Consider the following 22870-nt stretch of genomic DNA (forward strand, 5'->3'; position numbering starts at 1 on the left):
AATGGTGATCTGTATTTTTTTAATAACGTATTCATACACATTATCCAGGTGCGTTCAATGTTCTAGGAAAAAATTATAAAACTGTTCTTATTCCCCAAACGTTAAGTATGACAGACAAACAAGGGTTGGCACTGGGTAGAGCATGCACATTGTAAGGCACGTTGACATACAAAAATTCCTTAAGGTCAGTTCCTTCCAAAGCTGGCTTTTCAGTTTTTTATATTGGTGTGTTCACCCATATTTTTATATCCCTAGAAGATTCAGAGGTAGGATATTCCCACAGCAGTCTGTCTCTTTGCCCCCTCCCATAAGACCATAACCTCTCAACTTGACCTCCTAATGACTTAATTCGACATTTGAAGAGGGTGATGCCATCACTTTGGCTTTGTACTGAACGTAGTTTAGCAGAACTGGAATATCTAACACTGGTGATGCCAAGATACAATTTTTTTTGATGAATATTAAAAACAGATAAGCAGATAAGAGAAGTTCAATGTTTGAATTTAGGTACACTTTATAGAAACACTCCAATGCTTCCATTCAGGGCAAACTGACCTTGTCTATGTAAAGGTCTTCTAGCTCAAATGGTTTAAAAGTAGGTTTTAGGACTTTCTTCCCACACACCAAGTTGGTGAGATTGAATCTCCTAATATGACATCCTTGGCTGGTGTGTAGGACCCTAGGGGAACTTTGGTGCACATGGCCCCTTCGCCATTCTTCTCGGATCCACACAAACCACCATTTAAAGTGAGCTTGCCATATAAAACCTAAACCGCCATTTCTGACTTGTTTCTGTAGTTGTGGCCATCACACAAGAATGTAGCTGGTGAAGTCATTATTGCTGTGGGGTCAATGACCCATCAAGTCGTACTAGTGAATCTGGAGCATCAGCATAACAGAGGGTCAGCATTTTTAAAATTAATTCAGGAGTATCAGAGCACATGTCTCTATCAAATATACATTTCTGAAAAAAAAACTTGCAGCATTTTTGGAACTCACCTAACTTTTTAATATTAAAACGGTTTTTAATAAAGAGCTTCTGACAGCTATGAATTTCGAGTCGATAGTAATCTGTAGATGGTAATTCCTAAGATTCTCCTCTTTTTAGATTTAACCTTTTTCAAGGAATCTGCATGGACAATGACACCAAATTGCAGCCGCCCCCAACACAGTCCAGTACGAATCTCTTCTTTGGTTACATAACTAAAGTCTAAGTCCAGCCAGATAATACGAGGAAGGGCTAAAACCTACATCTATTTTAAATTTCCAACAAATGTCCTTGTTAGGGAGACTTCCATCACTTCCTGTCCCCATGACACCAACACTTCCTATTTCTCGTGCAGACATCACAAAGACCGGACGTGAGGGGTAATCCCGAACATGAGACCACAGACAATTTTTACACTTTCTCAACTTATCCAAAAATCTAAAACCATAATTTAGCTGGAGTTAGGCTTTAAAGGGTTCTAGTTGGGCGTGAGATCTTTTTACAGCACTAAGACTGGTTCGAAGATGTAGACCTCGGCTTTGCACCCATCAACAAGTGTGGTTCCATGGCCTGTCTACCTACCTACAGTATACCAGAAGGTAAGAATCTGCAATAAATTTTGCTAAATATCTATATTTCACCTGAAAGGGATTTTCCTTTTTCCTGAACAAATAATGATTAAACTTTAAACCGGAACTCCAGTATTTAACTAGCAGTCTTTTTGCCCAATTCCTCTGGTGGACAGCTTTCCTCCAGATGTGAATGGCACCCATGTACTAATGCATTTTCACTGCTTAGCCCTGGAGTACTATGTGGCCCCTTATGGGGTCGAGCAAATCGTGGCAAGCTCTCTGTAAACAGGAAGAATAACAGAGCATGCTTCTCCTGAGGAAGACTGGAGAAGGAGAAATCTGGGGATGCTGTCCCGGTGGGCATATGCCAAAAAGTCACTAAACCTGGAGTTCCACTTAAGTCAACACCAACCATATAGTCCCCATAAAAGGTAACCCCACCCATAAACACATTAAAAATAAGTACACACCATTATAGCACATTTTTAGCCACCAACCAATTCCTAAAGGGTGAGCCACACATAACATGATCACTACATTAAAAAGTGTCTTAAACTGTCAGTTCAGGTACAAAGGGTTCTATTGGAGAGGTTTTGGCTAGAGCAGAGAAGGGTAAAACCCTTGTCTAAATTTTACTTCTACCCGGGAAGGCTTGAAATCTTATCAGATTTTTATTTTAGTCTGTGACCGTTGTCAGCAGGACAGTAAATCTCTGTTACGAAGCCCCAGATAATCTTTCTCACCTCTACCCAAAATTTGACATACACATTAAGGGGGTCACTCAAAGGGTTTTCACCACTTACAAAGTTCCTGAAGATTTCCACAGCGCTTGCATTGATAGTAAAACATCTTGCCCGCCCTCTTCCTGAGCGTCAGCTCTGTGGTCAAGTGAGCAATGCTGAGGCTTTGCTTTTTTAAAAAAAAAATGTTTGTCTCCTCAGCACTGAAGTTTGTGCTATTTCATTATTTTAGCAATTTTTTCACGAGTGCCGGTGGTGATGTCCATCATAAATTTGTGCAGAAGATCACTGCATGGATGTGACTTTAGACGCGGCAGTCCATATCGCATCTTTCACTGCGAATCATCGTCCTCCGTGTACGAATAAAGTTTACTGAGATAGTAAAATTTCGGCCCCCACGCTTTCACATCCTCGTACTCCAAGTCCGAATCCATCCCGGATGAGGACAGAGTGCTTAGGCTGCCGGCGACCGAGCCGCCTCCCTCTGTGTCGTACACCTTCAAGCTGTCGCATGACGAGTGCATATAGACGGCGTCCTGACAGACGTCATAGAAATACTGCCCAAAATCTCCGCTGGTAAAGGAGCAGCTCAGCCTTGACGCCGGCACTTTTGACGGAGCCTTCTGGCTGTCAGTCAGATCGTAATCGCAGCTCAGGGGGCTGTTGATGCGCCGATCCTTCGCCCTCCTGTTGAGAGAGAGCGCTGGGCTGTTCCGCAGAGACAGATGGAGGTCTGTCATGTTGAATGCGTCCTGCGGTGAATAATCACAGTAATTAGACCTGATTGGCGAGTCACATACTTTTATTTTGAGTGGGAAAGATTGCATGTTACGCTTTAACCCTTCGCTACACTAGAAGTTATCTCAGCAAGCTTTCTCTAGGTCTGCCTATCTCAATCTTTGAGGAACCATCAAAATAATTCAGGTCGGAAGGAACCCCTGCTAATAATTACTATACACCAATCGGCCAAAAATTAAACCACATGCCTAATATAACTCGTGCTGCCAAAACAGCACTGACCCATTGAGGTGTGCACTCCATAAGACCTCTAAAGGTGCCCCGTGGTATTTGGCACCAAGACGTTGGCAGCAAATCCATGAAGTCACTCTGCCTCCCCCAACCGCCATATTCCCATAGTGCATCCTGCTGCTATCTACTAATGACTCACCTGGCCATGATCTAAAAGAGAATAGGATTCATCAGACAAGGCCACCTCCTCCATTGCTTCATGTTCCAGTTCTAATGCCCTTGTGTCCATTGGTGGTGGACTGGGGTCACCATGGGCACCCTACATGACCCCACACACAGCACGCTACAATACACTGTGTGTGTTCTGTCTGTGTTGCAATGTGTAGCTCCTATAAGATATTGGACCCCCTACTACATACTCATCAATAGGCGTTTGGCTCCCAAGACCCTGTCATTGGTTTACCAGTTAACCTTCCTTGAAACTAACCACTACAAACCATGAACACTCTACAAGACCTGCCATTTTGGAAATGTTCTGGCTCTTCCTCCAGCCATCAAAATTTGTCCCGTCTCAAAGTCTCTCAGATTCTTAAATTTGTCAATTTGTCACCTACAGGAACTAACCGTTCACTTGCCCCCAATATATCTAACCCCTTCCTTGTTATTGTAACTAGATCATCAGTGTTATCAATCCGCCTATCAGTGTTTCAAATGATTTGCTTATGAGTGTATAATACCAGCATATAGTACAAAAAGCACATTGGAAAATAAAAAAAAATGCTGCCCAATATGCGCACTTGTTCAGTTGACCCTATCAGATCTGTGCCTGGCCTTGATCACATACCAGGCAGCCCAACAGCCAAATCAAATGCACACAGCAAGCTTACAAAACTGGCTGTTGGGCTACTATTGATTAGGAAACACATGTGCATTGCCTAATACAAAGGTATGAAAGGACTCATTGACCTAATTTAGATGTTTCGGGTCATCCTGATCCTTTATTCATTACTGCAAAGGTCAACAGACCCATTTATATGTGAAGTTTAGAATTCTTCCAAAAGTATGGAACTAGAGCCATAGGGTGGCCATATATAATGAGTGCGCTGTGGTTCTTTTAGATGTCAAGTTATGTCAGTCTGCATCCACTATAAATACTTCTATAAAGTGTACCTATCTCTTATAGCCGAAATAGGCAATATTAAACACTAATGCCCTCACCTGATCCTCCTCGCCGCCTCCTTCCTCATTGTAATGGAATATGTTCTGTCTGGTGTCCTCTGGTTCATCATGATAAGCCGACACATGATAGACACCCTCATTCATTCTTCTCTTCTTCTTGCAACGGGAGAGAAGAACAGCACCGGCAACCACAGCTGCAGCAGAGAGAAGACAAATGCAGAGTCTTTGTATAAGCTGTTCCATGCATACCTATAGGTCCTGGCGCGTTGTATTAATGAACCAAAAAAATGGAAATGCACAATTTGTTTTTCCCGACACAGCACACCACAACACAGTAAACCATAACCATGTGGTTTGGTGCACTGTACTGCTGTACGTAGGTTGATACATTGAACATTGAAGTGCCGTTGAAATGAATAACACCAGAACGCACTAACATAACATAAACTAATGCACATTGCAATAACATGCAACCGTTTCATGTGTCCCCACCTACCTTTGTGTGTCTTAGCTCCCCCTTCTCCATATTCATACAATATTGTTATGCATTTTTACAATGTATTCAGATCAATAAACATTTCTGCATGCCGTCTTACCGATCAGTGCGGTGGATCCGATGCAGGTGATGAGGAAAGTGCTGAGTGTGGATCCCGGGTCCAGGGTGTAAAGGACGACATCGCAATTGTTGCCAGCAAATCCCTGCGCACAGAGGCAAGAGAACTCGGCGTCTGATCGCGGTATGCAGGTGCCATATTTGCAGGGGCTTTGAGCGCACACAGTGTACAGGCACCACTGGCCGGTGATGTTCTCTATCAGAAGGTATCCTGGGGGGCAGCTATGGAGGGAGAGGGCAGACAATATGCAATGTATGGTATAAAAAAATTATAATGAGCTTGTTTTATTTCTATATCTCCTTCAATATAATGCATTGGTGCAAGTTTAAGCCTCACCTGCATTCATGTAGCATCCACATATCAGTGCAGACAAAGCCACGGCTACAAGGACTGCTCCTGCACACCTCAGAGGTGCACCCTCTGCTCACTCCTTGCTTCCTAATCATTGTCACTGGAGAACTGGACTGATTTTCCATGGCCAGTCTGTAGCCGTTTAGTCTTATGTCCTTCATGCAGCCTATTGAGTACAAATTTTCCATTAGTTTCGACTAAAGCACCGCAGACTACATCTTTAACAGTCTCATATATTGCAGTCCTTACATCTGTTGGCTGCATTAGTTTTCAATTTTCAAAATTTACTTTAATTTTACCAGTAAAACACTTCCTATGCTGAGGTACATAATACAAATCCTTATGTAAATTTCATCTGTGTGTGTTTGCCCAGAGTTCAGCGTTATTGTGTTTGTATAAACGCACTCCTGCTGCCTGACATTAAACTCAGCACAAGGTAGAGTTGTGTTTGGAGACGCCGGCCATGTGTCTAATCATTTTGTGCACCGTACCTTGAAAGCTCGACTCGTCCACCTTTCCGCTCCCCAGAAAAACACCGCTTGGATCTACTTTAATTTCCTTGTAAGTGCCATGCGCCACCGTGACCTCGCCGTGTTCCGCTCCGCTGGTCAATCGCAGGGTGAATTCATTCTGCAGCCGCTCCAGACTGACTTCGCACCATTCCCCAGAGTCCAGCCTGTGGCCGGCGAGTTTCACCACGTAGTCACCGTCACCAATATTATAGGAAGCTGTGAGGATGCCATGCACCACCTATGGGGAAGAAGGCAAAATGGATTCCGTTGTCACATCACTGCCAAGGACAGGTGTCAGTATCAGCATTTTGGCACATTGGTGCACTTGTTATTGTGCCCTAATCCAACACTTTACCATGGAAGAAAGTGACATTATTAATTTGGTGGCCTTACTCGGGGGCGGTGCTTGACTTTTAAAGGATTTGAAATGACGTCAGCTTCCTATACTTTTGGTCTTAATAAAGGAAGGCAATCTCGGATTCTAGGTTTTTGCATCACATGCTCAATTTAAGCCTAGTCATATGACAGAATGCTCCCCACACCTAAGGACACCTTCAAAGCCTTGAGCTCCCTCCCCTGAGAAGCAATTTTTGCAGTTTTTTAATCAACTGTTTTCTAACGTCTTCTGGTGAGCCATTTAATGTGCTGGCTTCTTCTAGCGGTGCAGGACCCCGGATTATGCAGATGTAGCCCCTGATGTAGTGATGTCAGCACTACTCTCTGCAATAATACACTGAGGGTACAGGTCGTGGTGCTCAGGGGCCGAGCCTTGATGCCTTATGCAAACCTTCTCCCCTCAGTCTTTTGGGCTGGGTGACTTTGGGCTCAACATGCACTTAATGCAACATGCCAACACACCTTTATGCTGAAACATGCTCATTTTCAATATCTAGAAGGTATGGCAACTTCAAGGTACAAATGTCAAAAACCCAAGAGGAACTACAGCTGCAAGACTAAAGTACAGCACCCCCTATATTTAGGTACACCACCTTTCTCTAAAGTTTGAGCTGCAATTTTTTTTTGTGAACACTTATTGGTCCTGTCAATTTTGGATAGGGAATTCCACCAGCCTTACAGTGGATGCCTGATTTACTAGACTGTCTGCCCTGGCCTTGTTTCAGAAAATCGGTGACAGGGCCAACAAGTATAATAGACAACGGAGTTACTATCAGGTCTTCCCTTACCTGCAGAAAGATGTACTCTGTCCTGTCTCTGGAGAACAAGCTGAGGATGGTGCTGTGGGACTGACGCGTCCTTACCATGGCCTGGAAATGTGTCCTTTGTGGGTGAAACGCGTGGGGAAACCTGTATTGTATGAAGCTGCTGGGCTGGAAGAGGTGTTCTGAATCATCTGCAGAAACCGGGATAATACCAATGAAGGAAAGGTCTAACCATTAAAATTCATTAAGAGAAACTACAGAATAAGGCACAAGTTTGGTGGGGCAATATAAGAAGTCAAGAAGAGGAAGAAACAAAAAGAAATATGTATTCAGGCATCAATACTTTACTGCATGTGCCAAAATGTTTATGACCACCTGACAACCACTCCTGTATGAGCTTGGTGGACATCCCAAACCATTTCCAGTAATTTGGCCTTCATCTTTGGGCTGAATGGGCAAACTCCATAATCATGTGAAGAGCCTCCTAGGAGAATGTGCGCCGGCACCGGCTTCTTCCTAGGAGGCTGGAGGCCATTGAAGGTACAAGAAGGAGGTTGGCAGCTCCATATTAATGTCCATGGTGTTGAAAACCAATGTCCAACTAGTTCATTTGGATGTGGTCAGGTATCCACAAGCTTTGGATCATATGTTGTATAGTGATCAATAAACAGTCTTTGATTTCTTTCCTTTCTTACCTGGTAATCCATACTTCATATCCCTAATCCTTTGCCATGTCCATATCCTTCCAGTACCAATACTATCCATTCGTCATATCCCCATTTCCACCATTATCTCCTCCTGATCCCTATTGCCATCTTCACTTTGCACAGTATGTCCCCTTTCCTCCATAGTATTAGATTTAGCTACACACATGATCAAAGCATGGCATGGAAAAAGCACACTTTGTATATGACTTCTCCAGCCTTGTGACCACCAATGACCACAATTCCTACCAAGACCTTTTTGCACAACACTGCATCTAACACCAATATAATGCCGAGCATGATAAAACAAATTGTCGATCCTGGCTGCCCTATTCGTCTAAATGATACCTTCCAGACTACCTAGGTGGTAGGTAGGTGGATCTAACCCAGTCTCTACTGATAGTCTGCCCCCATATGGGCACATCTAGGGCCACATGACCAGAATACAATACCTCTTTCACAGTCATGCCTGCTGTCACCCAAAAGGCAACCACAGTTGGAGGTGCCGGAATCTCCACTACACCGTGTCGGGGTCTCACAAGGAGTGGAATGTGAGTTGATGACATCACAGAGGACACAACCCACCGAGCTGTTAACAGAATCCAGCTGGGAGCCGAGGTCAAACATCTGGATTATTAAGCCAAGACAAAAAGAAAGCATAAGAAAGGTACCATCATTGGCATGTTCAGACAGTAAGATTTACAAAGCATTTATTCATAATAATAAAACGTTGAGTAGTCAAAGGATAGATTTAGAACTTTTTTATGTAAGGAAGTAATCATCTTTTGCTGAAATACTTACCCTCAATCCAAAGCTTCTTTCCCACTCACCCCATTCAGTAATCAATAACCCCATGGTCAATTATCCCATGTTCTTAGAAAACAGGCATGGGATGGATCTGCTCCCTGGGTGTGTGCCTAAGAGCTACTGAGCTGAACCACGCCCACATCTTATCGTGAGCTGCATTCAGTGCAGAAGAGATGACTACCGGCTCTTGGAAAAGAGACAAGATCTGTGACATCCCCATACAAGCCAGTAGGCCATTGGAAAAAGATACCATATGCATTTATCTATCCACCTCTCTATCCTTTATATATCATGTTGCACTGAAAAGAAGGAAGCAGAACCTGTATAGGTAATGAGCAAAGATCACTGCCCCCCTCCTATTACACTCACCTGCTTATTGATGATTAGGTTACGTAGACAGCCTTTAAAATGGGCTGAAGGTAGGTGTGGATGAGATGATGAGTCCTTAATCCCGCCCATCTGCAGAACATGGTGTGGATTCCAAACCCTTTACACAAAAAGAGAGAATGGTGGGGTAAATTAAACACCAGTAAATGTGTGAAAAAAATTGCACTTCAGTATACAAATATAGGCTGCGCAATCCTATGTGACATCGCAATAAATTAGGGGACTGCTTACAATACTATTTGGTTCTATATGTATATACTCGAATATGAATCAATGTATCTACTTTTATATGAAAAAAACACGACAACTACATTGACTCAAATATAAACCTAAAGCACAAAATGTGACTGTCACTGCTAACATTTAAAAAATAAATCAATAAAAATGCCATTAAAATCAATGTGAATAAATATACCCATGGTGTGGTATTTTTTAAACATTTAAAAGGGAAAAAATCTTCCATGTCTGGATAACTGGAGGACAATGCAGTTTCAACACTTTATTAGATCACTGCCTCCGGCGCAGGATTTCGGCCGCCCACTAGGCATGCTAGAGAGTTTATGTGTAAATGGCGATCCCTTAAGAGGAGTGCTTTCTCATACGTACAAAATACAACTAACAGCCCAGGACCCCTCACGCCATATTTTATTGCTAAATGGGGGAGAGATCTCGGTGTTAAATTTACCAAAGAGCAAATAGAGTGTATGTTATATTACGCGCACAGAGCCTCTATTAGTAATCGTTATCAGGAGACTAATTACAAAGTGCTTACCAGGTGGTATAGAACCCCCGATCAGCTGGCGAAACTCTTTCCACACACTAGCTCAGAGTGTTGGCGATGTGAACAACATGTAGGAACACTGTTACACATATTTTGGACCTGCCCTAGTTTAGCCCCATTCTTGGCGGTTGTTGCTGATATTGTGCAAAGGCTGACAGAAGTGTCGATACGGGATAAACCGGAGCTTGTTTTGCTTCATGTATCAGCAATGTCGAGGAAATGCTATAAAAGGTCGCTGCTGCGACATTTGTTAAATGCAGCCAAGGCTTGCACCCCCCCCCCTATGGAGACAAACTGCCCCACCTACTGTGCAGCAATGGTTGACCAGGGTAAACGATATCCAATATATGGAGGAGCTTATGAGTGCAGGAGACCGTTCAGCACGCAGACCTATACGTACCTGGTATTATTGGGACAAATTTAAGACCACTGCAGATCATTTGCGGCTGCTTCGCCCACTACCGTGAGCATACGGCGCCTCCACTGCTTATCAAGCCTTGCGCCCCCTGCCCCCCCTCTTTTCTGTTTTATCCCTTTACAGCACCTCTCTCCTCTCTTTTTCTATACTCTTTAATATAAAATCAGCAACCAATGAAACCTAATAGTAGATTGCTTACTGCTATAACGGGAATGTTATTGTGTACGTATACATTTTTTTCTCTTCCATTTATCATTACATGGCATGCTATCTGTTCTCTCAAGTTATTAGATATGATTATTTCTATAAAATTGTATGCCCTTTCATGTTTTTGTTTGCTGTTGCCATTTGTATATATCTGTAAAAGTTAAGAAATAGACTGTTTTTATTGGTTTCAAAAAAAAAAAAAAAAAAAAAAAAAAAAAAAAAAAGGGAAAAAATAAAAACCATGAGGGCTCAATCTGTATCTTTTTTTCTGCCTCTTTATAGATAAAAATATTTTGTATTTTTGAGTTGGCTATGATGGGTCACTGGACTCTAAAATGATCACTTGTGCATTATTGTAAATTACCAGTAGATGGCCCTGTGCCCTTATATTGCAAGAGTTTGGTATACATTTTACAGGGACACAGCACCATCTAATGGTGTGACCTGAGTATAAACTGAGATTCTTTTTCTAATGGCATTTTCAATAAAAGGAAAAGAAAAAAGGGTTTATACTCGAATATATATTCTGGAGTTTAGGATTGACAAAACAGAAAAGCCTAGAGGTTACAAAAATAGACAAATTGTCCCAGATTTCAGGGGGGCTGGGAAGGTTGTGACAGGAGGAAGGACAGTTCTCTTTGTTACCTCCACTCTTGCACCATCACTCCCTGGGTTTCGCACATTGCACGGTCCTCCGATAATAACCTCTTGCCGACTCCTTCCTTTTCAGAAATGACGGCCGAGCTACAATGGTCCAGAGTCAATATGGCTGTCTAAAAAGAAACATATTCTTGAGACTCAGTGCATGTATAGCCTTCATTTCCTGTCTGAGGGACACTACAGGGAATTAAATCAAATCTCTTCAATGCAGGATACAGTAATTCCCCTCCCCCCTCACTGAAACAAGTGTCCCCATTGGAGGATTTCTCCCAATTACAAGAAAACTAATGCAGTTGTCACATCAATGACATATAAGCTGCAATAATGAGGTTTAGTTACGCTTGAAATCTACTTTAACAATACAACAGGAACGGAGCTCTGATTATATAAAAAAAATGCCTTGGCTTTAATACCCATTGGAGCCAATCAGATCTCAATATGTCAGCACTAATACCCACAGGAACCAATCGGATTTCAAAAGTCAGCTTTACAGCGGAATAAAAATTTAAATCGAAGAAATGTGATTGATTGCTGTCGGCAACGTTTTCTTTGTGCATAAATGAGCATCAGTGTGTTCGCATGTCTCCCGATGCTCGCAATATTTACATACAAGTGCCGTATAATAAGGAATTCACCTTGTTCCTCAGCTTGATGTCTAGTCGATGCCACCGGTTGTCGGTCACGTTCACACCCTCTCGTAACCGGAGCTGTACCAAGGGTCCGCCAGCTTGTCTGATCTCCAGCCGTAGCGCCCCCTTCACAATATCTACACATGGAAGGAAAAGATAGAAAAACATGATTAGCTGAAATAGACCTGAAAACTGCCTATCATGGGCTCATGTAATACCTTTTTCTGACCAGCAGGGGCGACATAGTTTCAAAAACAGGTCCTCTTGAATATACTAGTTCCCTGGCTGCATGATGATCCAATGCCTTCAGCACTTTCTAAGTCAAAGTACCTGAATATACCATTGGTCTGTGGCCCTGAACCCTCCTAAGCCATAGGAGCCCAGGGGTACCACTGTTGGCTATGTCTGCCACTGAATTAGTCCAATTAGATATTAAAGTCATCTAATGTATATTTTGTAAATACCAATCAAAATCCCTTAATCTGCAATTCCCTGCACGGCAGCACTGGGAACGGGAGGAGCAACACTAGGAGCCAACCAGAGCCCATTACATTTCTCTTTGCTGTCAGTCTAACCCAGCTCACATGCTTACAGGACAGATAGCACAGTGATGATGTAATCAGTGTGCTGCTACTCTTGTCCAATCATATCATGGGGGCGTGTCCTGGACCAAGATGAATTGCCTAAGCATCTTTGGCTGTGAATGAATCACAAGGCTAAACAGAATATTACATCTTTTGTCAGGTAAAATAATTTCTGTATATTCTTTTGTAAAATATGTGTTGTGGCCACCTACACAAGGTTGCTGTAACATATTTCTATTATTGTGTTATTTAGTGCTTCCTGCTTCCTGCATTTAACTACACTGGCTCAACTACCCCGAACAAAATAAAATCTCAACCACTTGGTGACAGGGAAGAACAGCAAAGCACAACCACCATGCAGGACTACTAAGAAGGAAGCAGAGACTGCATATGTAATGAGGAAATTCCATATATGGTCATTTCCATCTAGATGTTATTATAAATCCATACATTGATACAATTATTTATGTTTGAGAGACTCGGAGTGTGGAAAAGGCAACGTTTTCTGAAACCCATCACATTCACATGTTTCACATCAGATACACTCACCCAAAGATAGGGAATCTTCTAGGCTCTGGCTTAACACAGGCCCGTGGTACAATAGCGTCCCATCCGATTGGTCACTGATGAACTCCACAGACAGACGGACCTCAGAGCAGAATTTGATTGGTGGGAACCAAGCGTATCCATGGCCGTGGAAGCTACGGAGGGTCAGCTGACACAACGGTCCGTGGAACTGCGGCAGGCACTGGCACCTGAGGCCAAGTCGGGAAAAGTACTTGTTAAGCTTGGTATGTTCCTACTTGGTCACATGACATTTTTTAAAAGTTATTCTGATGACTCTATTTTTAAACTATTTCCTTAAATTATTATTCGCTCATCAAATTAGTTTCCTTCATATTATTTTCTATTGTGACAGCTGTACACTTCTGACAATTGGCCACTAGATGGCAGAGCGAGTCATTGCTTAAATAGGAAACCTGTAGAAAAAATACGACCATCGAATTCACCACCAATGAATTTCAGAGAAAATGACTAGGGGAATAATTTATAAATATAACCCTAAAAGTGTAACTATAAGTCAAAGCTCCTCCCTCTTGCTTTAAAAAAGCATTGTTCCACCTATATTTTTCGTCAATTTAGAGAATAATCAAACTTTTTTTTTTTTACTTAGGACATGTTCCTATAACTCACCTTCCAGCACTCAACATTTTTTAGACAATACTATATTGTTAAGTCTTTACAATAAAATCAGTTTTAAAATGTGTTTTTGTGACAATAATTTAACTTTTATTTACAGGAAGAGCTCTTAATTTTTGATGATAAGCTTTTAATTTTTTTTTCCTCACTTGGGACATGTTCCTATGGGTCATTTAACACCCCATTCCCCAGTAATTTGGATGACAATGATTGGTTATCCTATGCAAAGTGATCTATCACTAATGTAGGCCATTCATTCACGGGGAATTCAAGGGGAATTATCACTTTACAAAGGGATAATTCACTTAGCTTAGTAAAGGTGCTGAATTGGCTTTGCAAAGCATACCCAATCACATGCAAGAAAATCTAAAAAAACAATGCATATGATTGGATAGTTGAAGTCAGCAGGCCTTCATCTAATTCATTAGGCTAAGTGAAATATCCTTTGCAAGCTGATAATTCACCTCGGTAAATGAATGGTCTGGGGTTGATTTACCAATAGAATTTGGTCTGTTCACCCCTTTGGGGGCCTGTTGGCTGAGGGGGTTCCGGGGCCCCCATGCAGCAACACACTCCCTATGTCCACCCCTGGCAGTACTTTACTTTGCTATGTGAACAGTCTAAATTTCTTTAATAAATGAACCCCAATAGGCCTGATAGATAAAGCTCTCCAAGGATGGAGAGAATATACTTTCATCAGTGAAGCTGGGTGATCCAGCAAACCTGGAATAGATTTGCTACTTGCTAGCAGATGTTTTGAATCCTAAAGCACATCCATTCCAGGTTTTCTGGATCACCCAGGTTCACTGATGAAAGTGTATCCTCTCCAGCCTTGGAGAGCTTTAATAAATTAAGTCCAATGTATCCATGCAGAAATAGATGGGGGAAAGGATAGGCAGAGCTCTGTAGCCCAGCAGGCAATGCTGACAACCCTGCTTAAGATTTCAGTGCAGCGAGCACAGCGTTGTCAGCACAAACAGGAAGTAAGGAGCTCACTGGATTTCCTACAGATGAATTGGCATTGTTCTGTATCTGCAGTGCTGATCAAGGTATAAAATACGGAGTGACACGCATGTACTCGGGAGTTGTACTCGCTGGTTGACAACATGGTTAAGCAGCAGCAATCAGATTTGGAGCGGGATTATACAAATACCATCAGTGCATACATTACACAAACATCTTTTTTTTTTCTGGCAGAACGGCATTTAATGAATACAAATGACTCCTCCATCTGCCGGGGCTCCTCTTCTAATCCCTTCCCTCCACTCTGATTTCTATAAAATAGATCGCTAAGCCGAGCAGAACAGCGTGCTAAAAAATGAACAAAGATGTCGAGAAAAAAAAATTATTTAAAGTGCTTCTAAGAATATTACGAGCTGACGGCATCGCAGGCAAACTGGGGCTTAATCCGTCTTGGCTGAGGCGAGAACCGGCGCGGGGGGAGGAAAGACTCCAATTAATAAATTATATCGGTGAAGGAAAGAAAGTCAAAATATGTTACAGGATTTAAAGGGGCCTTACACCTCCCTTTTACGGGTCATGTGGTAAGGCCGGCCAATGAAATCGTTTTTGTATCCAATCGTGGACTTCTCTTCTAGAATAAATCTAAAAACCAAATGAAGTTTGCAGTGTCTATGAAATGTTGGATCTGTCTATATCTATATATAAATATTACTGGCTTATTCATGCCGAGCAGAGTAACTGTTCAAGGTGAAACAATACATTCAGCTGTGTCTATGGAATGCTGTATGTTTATTTGATCCGTATACTCATGAAAATAAAATGCAAGCTACTTCACACAAGGCAGCTTAACCGATTATTGAAAAAATATAAATTCAGCTATGTCTAGGGAATGCTGTTATCTATGATATATATATTGTCCTTCTTATGCTGGACAGAAAAACTGTTACATGTGAAATGATGTATTCAGCAGTGTCTACGGAATGCTGTATGTTTAGCTGATCTTTATATTTATTACCATTATATACAAGCTTTATCACTCAAGGCAAGTCAACTGTTTATGGAACACCTATGCATCCAGCTGTGTCTATGGAATGCTGTGTCCAATACTTTAATATGTTTGGGAAAGTTATTTATTGTCCTTTTCACGCCAGGCAGGAGAACGGCCATAAGAAGCTCGGTGATTTAATGGTTAGTGCTCTTGCCTTGCAGCCTGGGTTTCTGGGTCAGTTACCACAAAGGTATCATTTCTATCATTACATCTTGGTGTTGACAGTTCTGCTTTGCTACCTTTTGGAGGACAGCTGCCAGGAGGAGTGTTGGGACGGTGTCACGGCTTGGATCAGGGGTTGTGTTGGTGTATGTGACGCAGATTTATTGCTTTTCCCTTTTCCTAGCCAACCCATTTGTTTTTTATCACATGCTAAATTGCTGCTTTTCCTGCTAAATATTTATAACCTTCAATTCTTTGTGTGTTTTATAAAAGCTAAAAGTATAAAGAATAAAAAGGTAGCTGCAACTTTTTATATTGCAACATATTTGCACAATTGTCTATCAAACCTAAAAATACATAATAATACAAAATACAATAACAAACGTAATACAATCTCCAATTTTGGCAACATTTTTAGGGAAGGTTCAGACCTCAGGATCCTACGCAGCATCCAGTGGCTGGAACCTTGCCAGCTGTTTAGTCACTCGCACTGCGGCCCTGTTTCCTAAAGAACCAGTGTATGCACGTTTGACAGCTGTTGGTAGTGAGCAGTACTGGTACCACTCAATGCTGCCCCAATTCATTCTCAATGGGGCTGCTTCAGGAGAAGCTACTTGTATTACTTTCCTCAAAGTAGCGGTTCACTGGTATGAGGAAGCGTTAATGACACCCCAGCCTCATGGCCAGTCTATACATAGCCTTACTAATCTATTGCTTATGTTCCATTGTACATATCATTGGTAATGGAAGGAGCACTTTAGTGTCAAAGTTTGGGTGGGGGGTAGATTAGGTATTCTGGGGTTGGTTGGGTATGAAGAGCCCACTCAATGGATTTAGAGCTGAATCAGTATGCAATGGATCACCATAGATGCTACTATCATGAGAAGCTCCAATCACCCCAACAGTTCCGTATTGCCCTGTTGCACATGACATGGTAATTCACTTTGCTATGTGAACAGTCCATATTGCTAGTGTGTGAGAGGCCAGGCGGTTGATATTTGACTCTTGATGAATTGGACAATTACTGGATATTCAGATTTTTCATACTTGCCCATCATGACTGGTTCCCTTGAGATCTGCCAGATTCTGGTATGGCTTACCTGTATCCACTAGCGGTGTCTAGACACGTGCCGCCATGCAGGCAGGGATTACGTGGTAGAGCAGAACATGAAGGCCGAGCCCGGCCAGATGGTGGACATCTGCATGCGGCAGCCAGATCATGGATGATGGACACGAAGGATGCGCTTCCCCCATCCACCAGATTCGGGGAGTCTCTGACTGCTCTGCGATCGGGACACCCTGCATTCCTCAAGCAGACAGCGCGCAGGCAGAAATCTCTGTCCCCCAGGAATACTTCTGTGTGAGCGGCCGCCTGAATCTGACGAAAACAACACAAAAAAAAAAAACAATGCGGTAAACGTTCGCAAAGGAAGGCCGAGAGCAATTGCACCCATCAAAGTGAAGGCATAGATTTTATGTCAGTGGACAAATGGTATTGCCGTGTACAGCTGTATCCTCCGATACATAATTCATGCTACAAGCAGGGCTTTCACATTTATTGAGCCTTTTGCATCTGCCCTGACCGATTCCATCATAATGTCTCGTGTCTGATTTTATCAGGACGCTTTACACTCAGGAAAACTGGGTCCATCAGCCAGCATTAGCTCTCCCGGAGTCACCAGTGCATTAAATTATACACTCTTCAAAATTAAAGAGAGCCTGAAGAAAAGAGATATGGTAGCTGACCTATCCTTCTGAAAACAATGGTTCTAATGCCGACCCGATGGCTTCAGTACCTTCTGATGAAAGCCCTGATGTTACAATATATGGTCAGAGTTTGTGGACCTTGGACCATGAATCTTATAGAAGCTTGTTTCTAAAACCATGGGCATGAATATCAAATTGTCCTTCCTTCTTCTATAACAGCCTCTGCCCTTCTGGTAACGCTTTCCAGAAGATTTTAGAGTTTGTCTGTAGGAACTTGTGCTCAAAGACCATTGGTAAGGATAGGTACTGATGTTGGATGAAAAGACCCAACTCACAGTTGGTGTTCCAATTTATCCTAAATGTGGTCAGTAGGTTTGAATTCATAAGTCTCAGGTGTAAGACACTCAAGCTCCTCCACACCAAACCCATCATATTTATAGAGGTGGCTTTGGGCATAGGGGCCCATCATGCTGGAACAATAAAGAACCATCACCATACTGTCATCACAAGGTAGGAAGCACACAACATTCTGTATGTCATAGCATAAACAGATGGAATTATCTGAACTTGATCATCACCTACTTTTGACTACCTATGCTTGTTTAAGATCAGTGACTCAGAAAGGATGTAAGCCAGAGACGGTCAGGTAGCTGGTATTTACCCAAGGATTATTAAATCTCTCCAAGACTGTAGAAAATAGACTATCATTGGAGAACCTGGGTGAACCAACAAATCTGGATTTCATAAAAAATTGTCTGGTGTTAGTTGGCAAATCCTGGACCCGATAGTTAGTTTAAATCCTGGACCAGATCCATTCAGGTTTGATGGACCACCAAGATTCAGTCCTGGAGAGTTTTAATCATGCCCAACTTGCCTAAAGTCATTGAGAATGTGGACATTTTAAGGTGCAACTATGTAACCCATGAAATTTGAAGTCACCAATAGATCACCAAAACACCACCCAATATCAAAATTAAAGCAGGCTCTCAACCTGGGTAAATGGCAGGTACGGTATTACAATGTTGAAAAATGGTATTACAATGCCCGAAATGAAGAAAATTATTGTTAACATCATATAGGAAGCACTATTCTTGTCTTTCTTGGTGAATAAGTGAACGTTCACTTTGTCAGTGTTCAGCTGACTTTGATCCTCCTACATAACCCTTGTGGATTGAAATGCATAAAACCTAACCATTAATAAATAATAAATCATAACTCTTATGATATAGTATTGAAAGCATGTTAATACTACACAATAAAAGTTATATTTTATTAAAGATAAAGGAAAAGGTAATTAAGGCTGTTATATTTTTTATTAAAAATTCATGACAAGTATTTAGAAACATATAAAATTAAGGCAAATGAATCAAGTGGACCATCATGTGTGACCCTTACATATATATAAGCATATATATAAGGAAGTGCCTCCTTCCTGTATAACAAAGATGCTCCCTTTGCCTTTGAGCAAATTCAACTTTAAAGTCTGATCCTGACACTCAAATATGGCATCACATTACACCTCTGGGAAGATCCACCTTCAAAGCGCATTCTAAAAGGCACTGGGACTGGTAGGCTGTAAGTTCTTCTATATTTTATCCATACGCTCTGTCTTCATTTTTGTTGTCATTTGTCATTTTGTTGGATATGTTACATCTTATGAATATCTTTCTGTAAGTGAGGTCTCAAGAATTGAATAAAGTATTCTAAATAAGGTTTTACTAACAAATAAATATAAGGGAAAAGGGACCTCCTTCCTTCTTCTGGTCCCTCCTGAGGGACATGCAAAACGTGCCCCAGGGTCTACATGGATCCTATTGTTTTTACAGTTGCCTGCAGAAGTTCTACTCCCCTCTTCGCTCCTCTTCTCTTCCTCTTCTCATTCTCTTCCCTTTCTCTTTTCCTTCTCTTTTTTTCATCTGTCATTATCTTCACTTCCTCTTCTCTTTTCCTTCTCTTCTCTTATCTTTTCTTCCTTTTCTAATTCTTTTCTCTTCCTCTTCTCTTTTCCTTCTCTTCTGCCTCTCTTTTCCTTCTCCTCTCTTCCTCTTTTCTTTCTCTTCTCTTCCTTTTCTCTTCTGTTAATATACACACTAAGGCCAGTAAATATGTTAACTGAAGGTCATGGCCAAGTGGTTTAAATGCTATATAATGATATAATATAAAAAAAACAGCACAAAAAAAACACAAAGTAGTCATCGTGTCCAAGAAGGTCTACCCTCTTTAACAGACCACCAATATCACCCTCATGTGACCCAGAATGTTTTATGTTAATTCCTGAAAGCCAAAGTGGACCCACCTTTTCCTTATATTTAATGATTACATTCCGCAACTTGTCTTCTTTTTGGTAAGATGAAGAGTCCCGAACAGCCATTCTGAGCTCCGTCACTCTCCCCTCGCTGTACAGGTTAAAGAACTGGACATTATCCTGGTGAGAAGCCACCACCTCTGTCAGGGCTTTTCTCAGGTGGTCTTCTTTACTTACACCATGTTCATCTTTAGTTATAAACTCTTCTGCAGTCGTATCTAGGTAGGAACAAAACAAAATGAAGAGCCATTTACATATTGAGAAGATGGAGTGGTTCAAGCTTCATGTTTAAAATATTAATGGAATATGGAAAGGATCATAAAGGCCACAATAATGAAAGTTTATCATCATGCAACATTATTTTTTTATAATATATCTGCTACCACCATTCCTTAACCTTTACCATCCAGTAGTCTGTGAGACCACACTAAAGCTGACCCTTGAACCTCATTGGCTACCTATTTAGGGAACTCTGAACTTCCTCCCAATGTTTAATCCTTTCTCAGATATGCAACAGGATGTAGATAGGAGTTTTCTTTTTGGAAGATGTTGCTTGCTCTTGTTGTTGCAGAGGTAATTGTACATAATTTTGGATTATGCATGACTTTGGGTGCCATTGGCAATGGTCTTCAGGAAAAGCAGTGAAGGTAAAACAATCATTAAATACGCCCAAGGTTTTACTCCGCCACCACCAAAACCAACAATATCACTTGATTTTACTAGACAAACCTATAAAAAATTGCTTGGAGTTTTAGCATGAAGGGGACTAGGATGAGGTAGAGAAGTTGCTGAGACTATTGCAATCATGACATACTTGTTATTATCAGGGAGGCAGAGTTGAAGATGGCGTCACTTTTGATTTCCTTCACATGAATTCTCACTGTGGCTGTGACATCTGGCCAAACTCCATCGGACACCTTTACTTCCAGGTTATACACTCCTGGGCCAGTATTCCCCAACATGGTCAAAGTCCCGGTGTTTGGGTCCAAGAGGAAGTGCCTAAATAAATTGGGACACATTAGGAATGCACAAAGGAACGGAAGAACTACAACTTTATATTAAGGTAAATTTATAGCTTAAACCTTTACTAGATATAGTGGGGCAAGGTTAGTCCCTTAAGGGCTTCTAATACTTATGGATGTCCTCACTGAGAAGACTCACCCTATTTGTTCTGGTCACCAAGTCACAACAAAAATTATAGGAATTTCAAAACTTTAAAGCTGTCCCCAAGAACAGGAACAAGGAGCAAGATGGCACCTGTTCTGGTGACAACTCTTTCTTCACCATGGAGAACTTTACTCTCAACTCTTATTTTGTCTCCGGGACAATAGGTAAAGTAATGCCTACCCGGTGGGACATAGTAAAAACAAAAGTGAGAAGGGTTTTACCCTTCCACACTAATTCCAAAAAAGTTTTGGCTTTAGATATACTTTAAAGAGATACCAATGTCTTGCTTTTGTTGAAAGGTTGACTACATGTATGCCAATCTCTTGCTTTTAGTGAAAGGTTGACTACTCTGTAGTAGCCTATACCTCAATTTTATTGCGTCCAACCAGTAATAATGAAATACCCTATGTCTGATATTATATGAGGACAAAATGATATGCAAATCTTGAGCTTTCATACAAAAATCCAACATTGGTCCCACTCTTTCCAATCATTGAACTGTAAAATTGGCCCTTCAAAGAGGAACTGAACATTAACAGTTCTGCCAAATAAAAAAAAATCAAGCACAGGGCAAAAGACCAGTACTGCCTGGACTTAACTAACTTACACAGCCTTGTTCAGATCTGTATTTCTATCTAGAGACCACCATTTTGTTATAGGCAGGGTTTTGTTTCCTCATGTCAGAGACTCCAGCAAGGAAAACAGTGAACAGCATAGTAATGATATCACCAAATCTCAATCCTCATATATTTAGCTATGAGGTTTTAAGTACGGCAATGCTTAGGCACCCTCACCTATCAGAAAGAACATTCTATTATTCAAGAGGAAAAAGGTCTTCCAGGTTACTGTTTCTAAGCATTTCCTACATTGCATATCTCACATTTTGACTTCAGTTATTCTTTAATGAGATGGGCAATCTCACCCATCAATGCGGGTGCTCAGGATGCAGGACTAGGTTGGACTTTACAGAACAAAAAGCCTTCAGTTGCTATCGTTTTCATTAATGGTAACCTTTGCCTGAGCTGTGAATTAGGTGGGCTTGGGATTTTTTTAGACTCCTTTGGGTTTTTTAAAGATATTGTATTGTCTTCTATGTGGATTGATGGCGCTATATTTGGTGACACAATTGTGTCTCTAGCCCCAAACTTTTAGTCCTGGAAGGTTTTTGTCTTTCCTGCCTGTGAACGCTCCCTAGCACTGTTTAGACAGTATTCGGTTTATTCCGCTTTTCATTATCTCGGCTACAAATATGAGGCCTCCATAAAAGTCACAAGCTAATTAATCTTTAGTGACTCCTTCCCAGCTGCTTGGCGAAATATACAGCATTGTTTCAAACACTGACATGTCCCCAAAAGCCAATCAGGGTGATGACGACGTGTAATGAAATAGTCTCATCGCCTGACTTGTCAGCGAGCGTTGAGTTACAGCGTGGAGCTTACGGAGGCATTTCCGAGACCGCCGTGAAGGTTTTATTGTCCCAATCATCTTCATCTGGAGCGAAGACCTTGCCAACCTCGACCGGAGAACGGATCGCTGTACAGAGGAGACAAGAAATACACAACACGGTCATTTTCAATCATCTCCGCCGGCAGACAGCCTGGAATAATTACCGCCATAAATACCAACCGCTGGGCTTTGTAGAGCCTCTTAAATCAAGACTGTTCGGCTGACGGCCCAGGAGCCGGGTGTGACCCATGGAAGCCATTCTGTGGCCTGAGTAACCCTATAGGTTTTATAGACATGGCATACACAGTGGTCTCCAGGACAGAGAGAGAATATTCAACATGGGTTTTAACCCTTCCCTACCTCAAAAACAAATTAGGCTTGAAATACATTTTATTCTTCAAGTCAACTCATACATTAGGCCTGATTTATTAAAGCTCTCCAAGGCTGGAGAGTATACATTTTCATCAGTGAACCTAGGTGATCCAGAAAACCTGGAGTGGATGTGGTCCAGGATTGAAGACATGTGCTAACAAATAGCAAATGATTTTTAAGATATCCATTCCAGGTATGCTGGATCACCCAGGTTCACTGATGAATAAATCAGGCCCGT

The 22870-nt window shown here is 41.6% G+C and overlaps 1 protein-coding gene across 1 annotated transcript in view; it reads right to left on the minus strand.

Annotated features, from left to right (window-relative positions):
• Positions 1-22870, minus strand: part of LOC140338289 (neural-cadherin-like) — a 76909-nt gene continuing 54039 nt past the window's right edge. Inside the window, exons 19-33 of the mRNA XM_072422450.1 lie at positions 22254-22347; positions 20462-20646; positions 19639-19865; positions 16736-17013; positions 12812-13017; positions 11685-11815; positions 11035-11162; positions 8966-9083; positions 8242-8416; positions 7110-7276; positions 5905-6163; positions 5399-5579; positions 5045-5283; positions 4488-4642; positions 1-3052 (exon numbers count right to left, since the gene is read on the minus strand). Coding sequence (XP_072278551.1) covers positions 2633-3052; positions 4488-4642; positions 5045-5283; positions 5399-5579; positions 5905-6163; positions 7110-7276; positions 8242-8416; positions 8966-9083; positions 11035-11162; positions 11685-11815; positions 12812-13017; positions 16736-17013; positions 19639-19865; positions 20462-20646; positions 22254-22347 — 2963 coding nt within the window. The 3' untranslated portion in view covers positions 1-2632. The remainder of the gene's footprint in view (positions 3053-4487; positions 4643-5044; positions 5284-5398; positions 5580-5904; positions 6164-7109; positions 7277-8241; positions 8417-8965; positions 9084-11034; positions 11163-11684; positions 11816-12811; positions 13018-16735; positions 17014-19638; positions 19866-20461; positions 20647-22253; positions 22348-22870) is intronic.

The sequence above is a fragment of the Pyxicephalus adspersus genome, chromosome 9 (genome assembly GCF_032062135.1).
Source record: "Pyxicephalus adspersus chromosome 9, UCB_Pads_2.0, whole genome shotgun sequence".
In the NCBI taxonomy this organism is placed as follows: domain Eukaryota; kingdom Metazoa; phylum Chordata; class Amphibia; order Anura; family Pyxicephalidae; genus Pyxicephalus; species Pyxicephalus adspersus.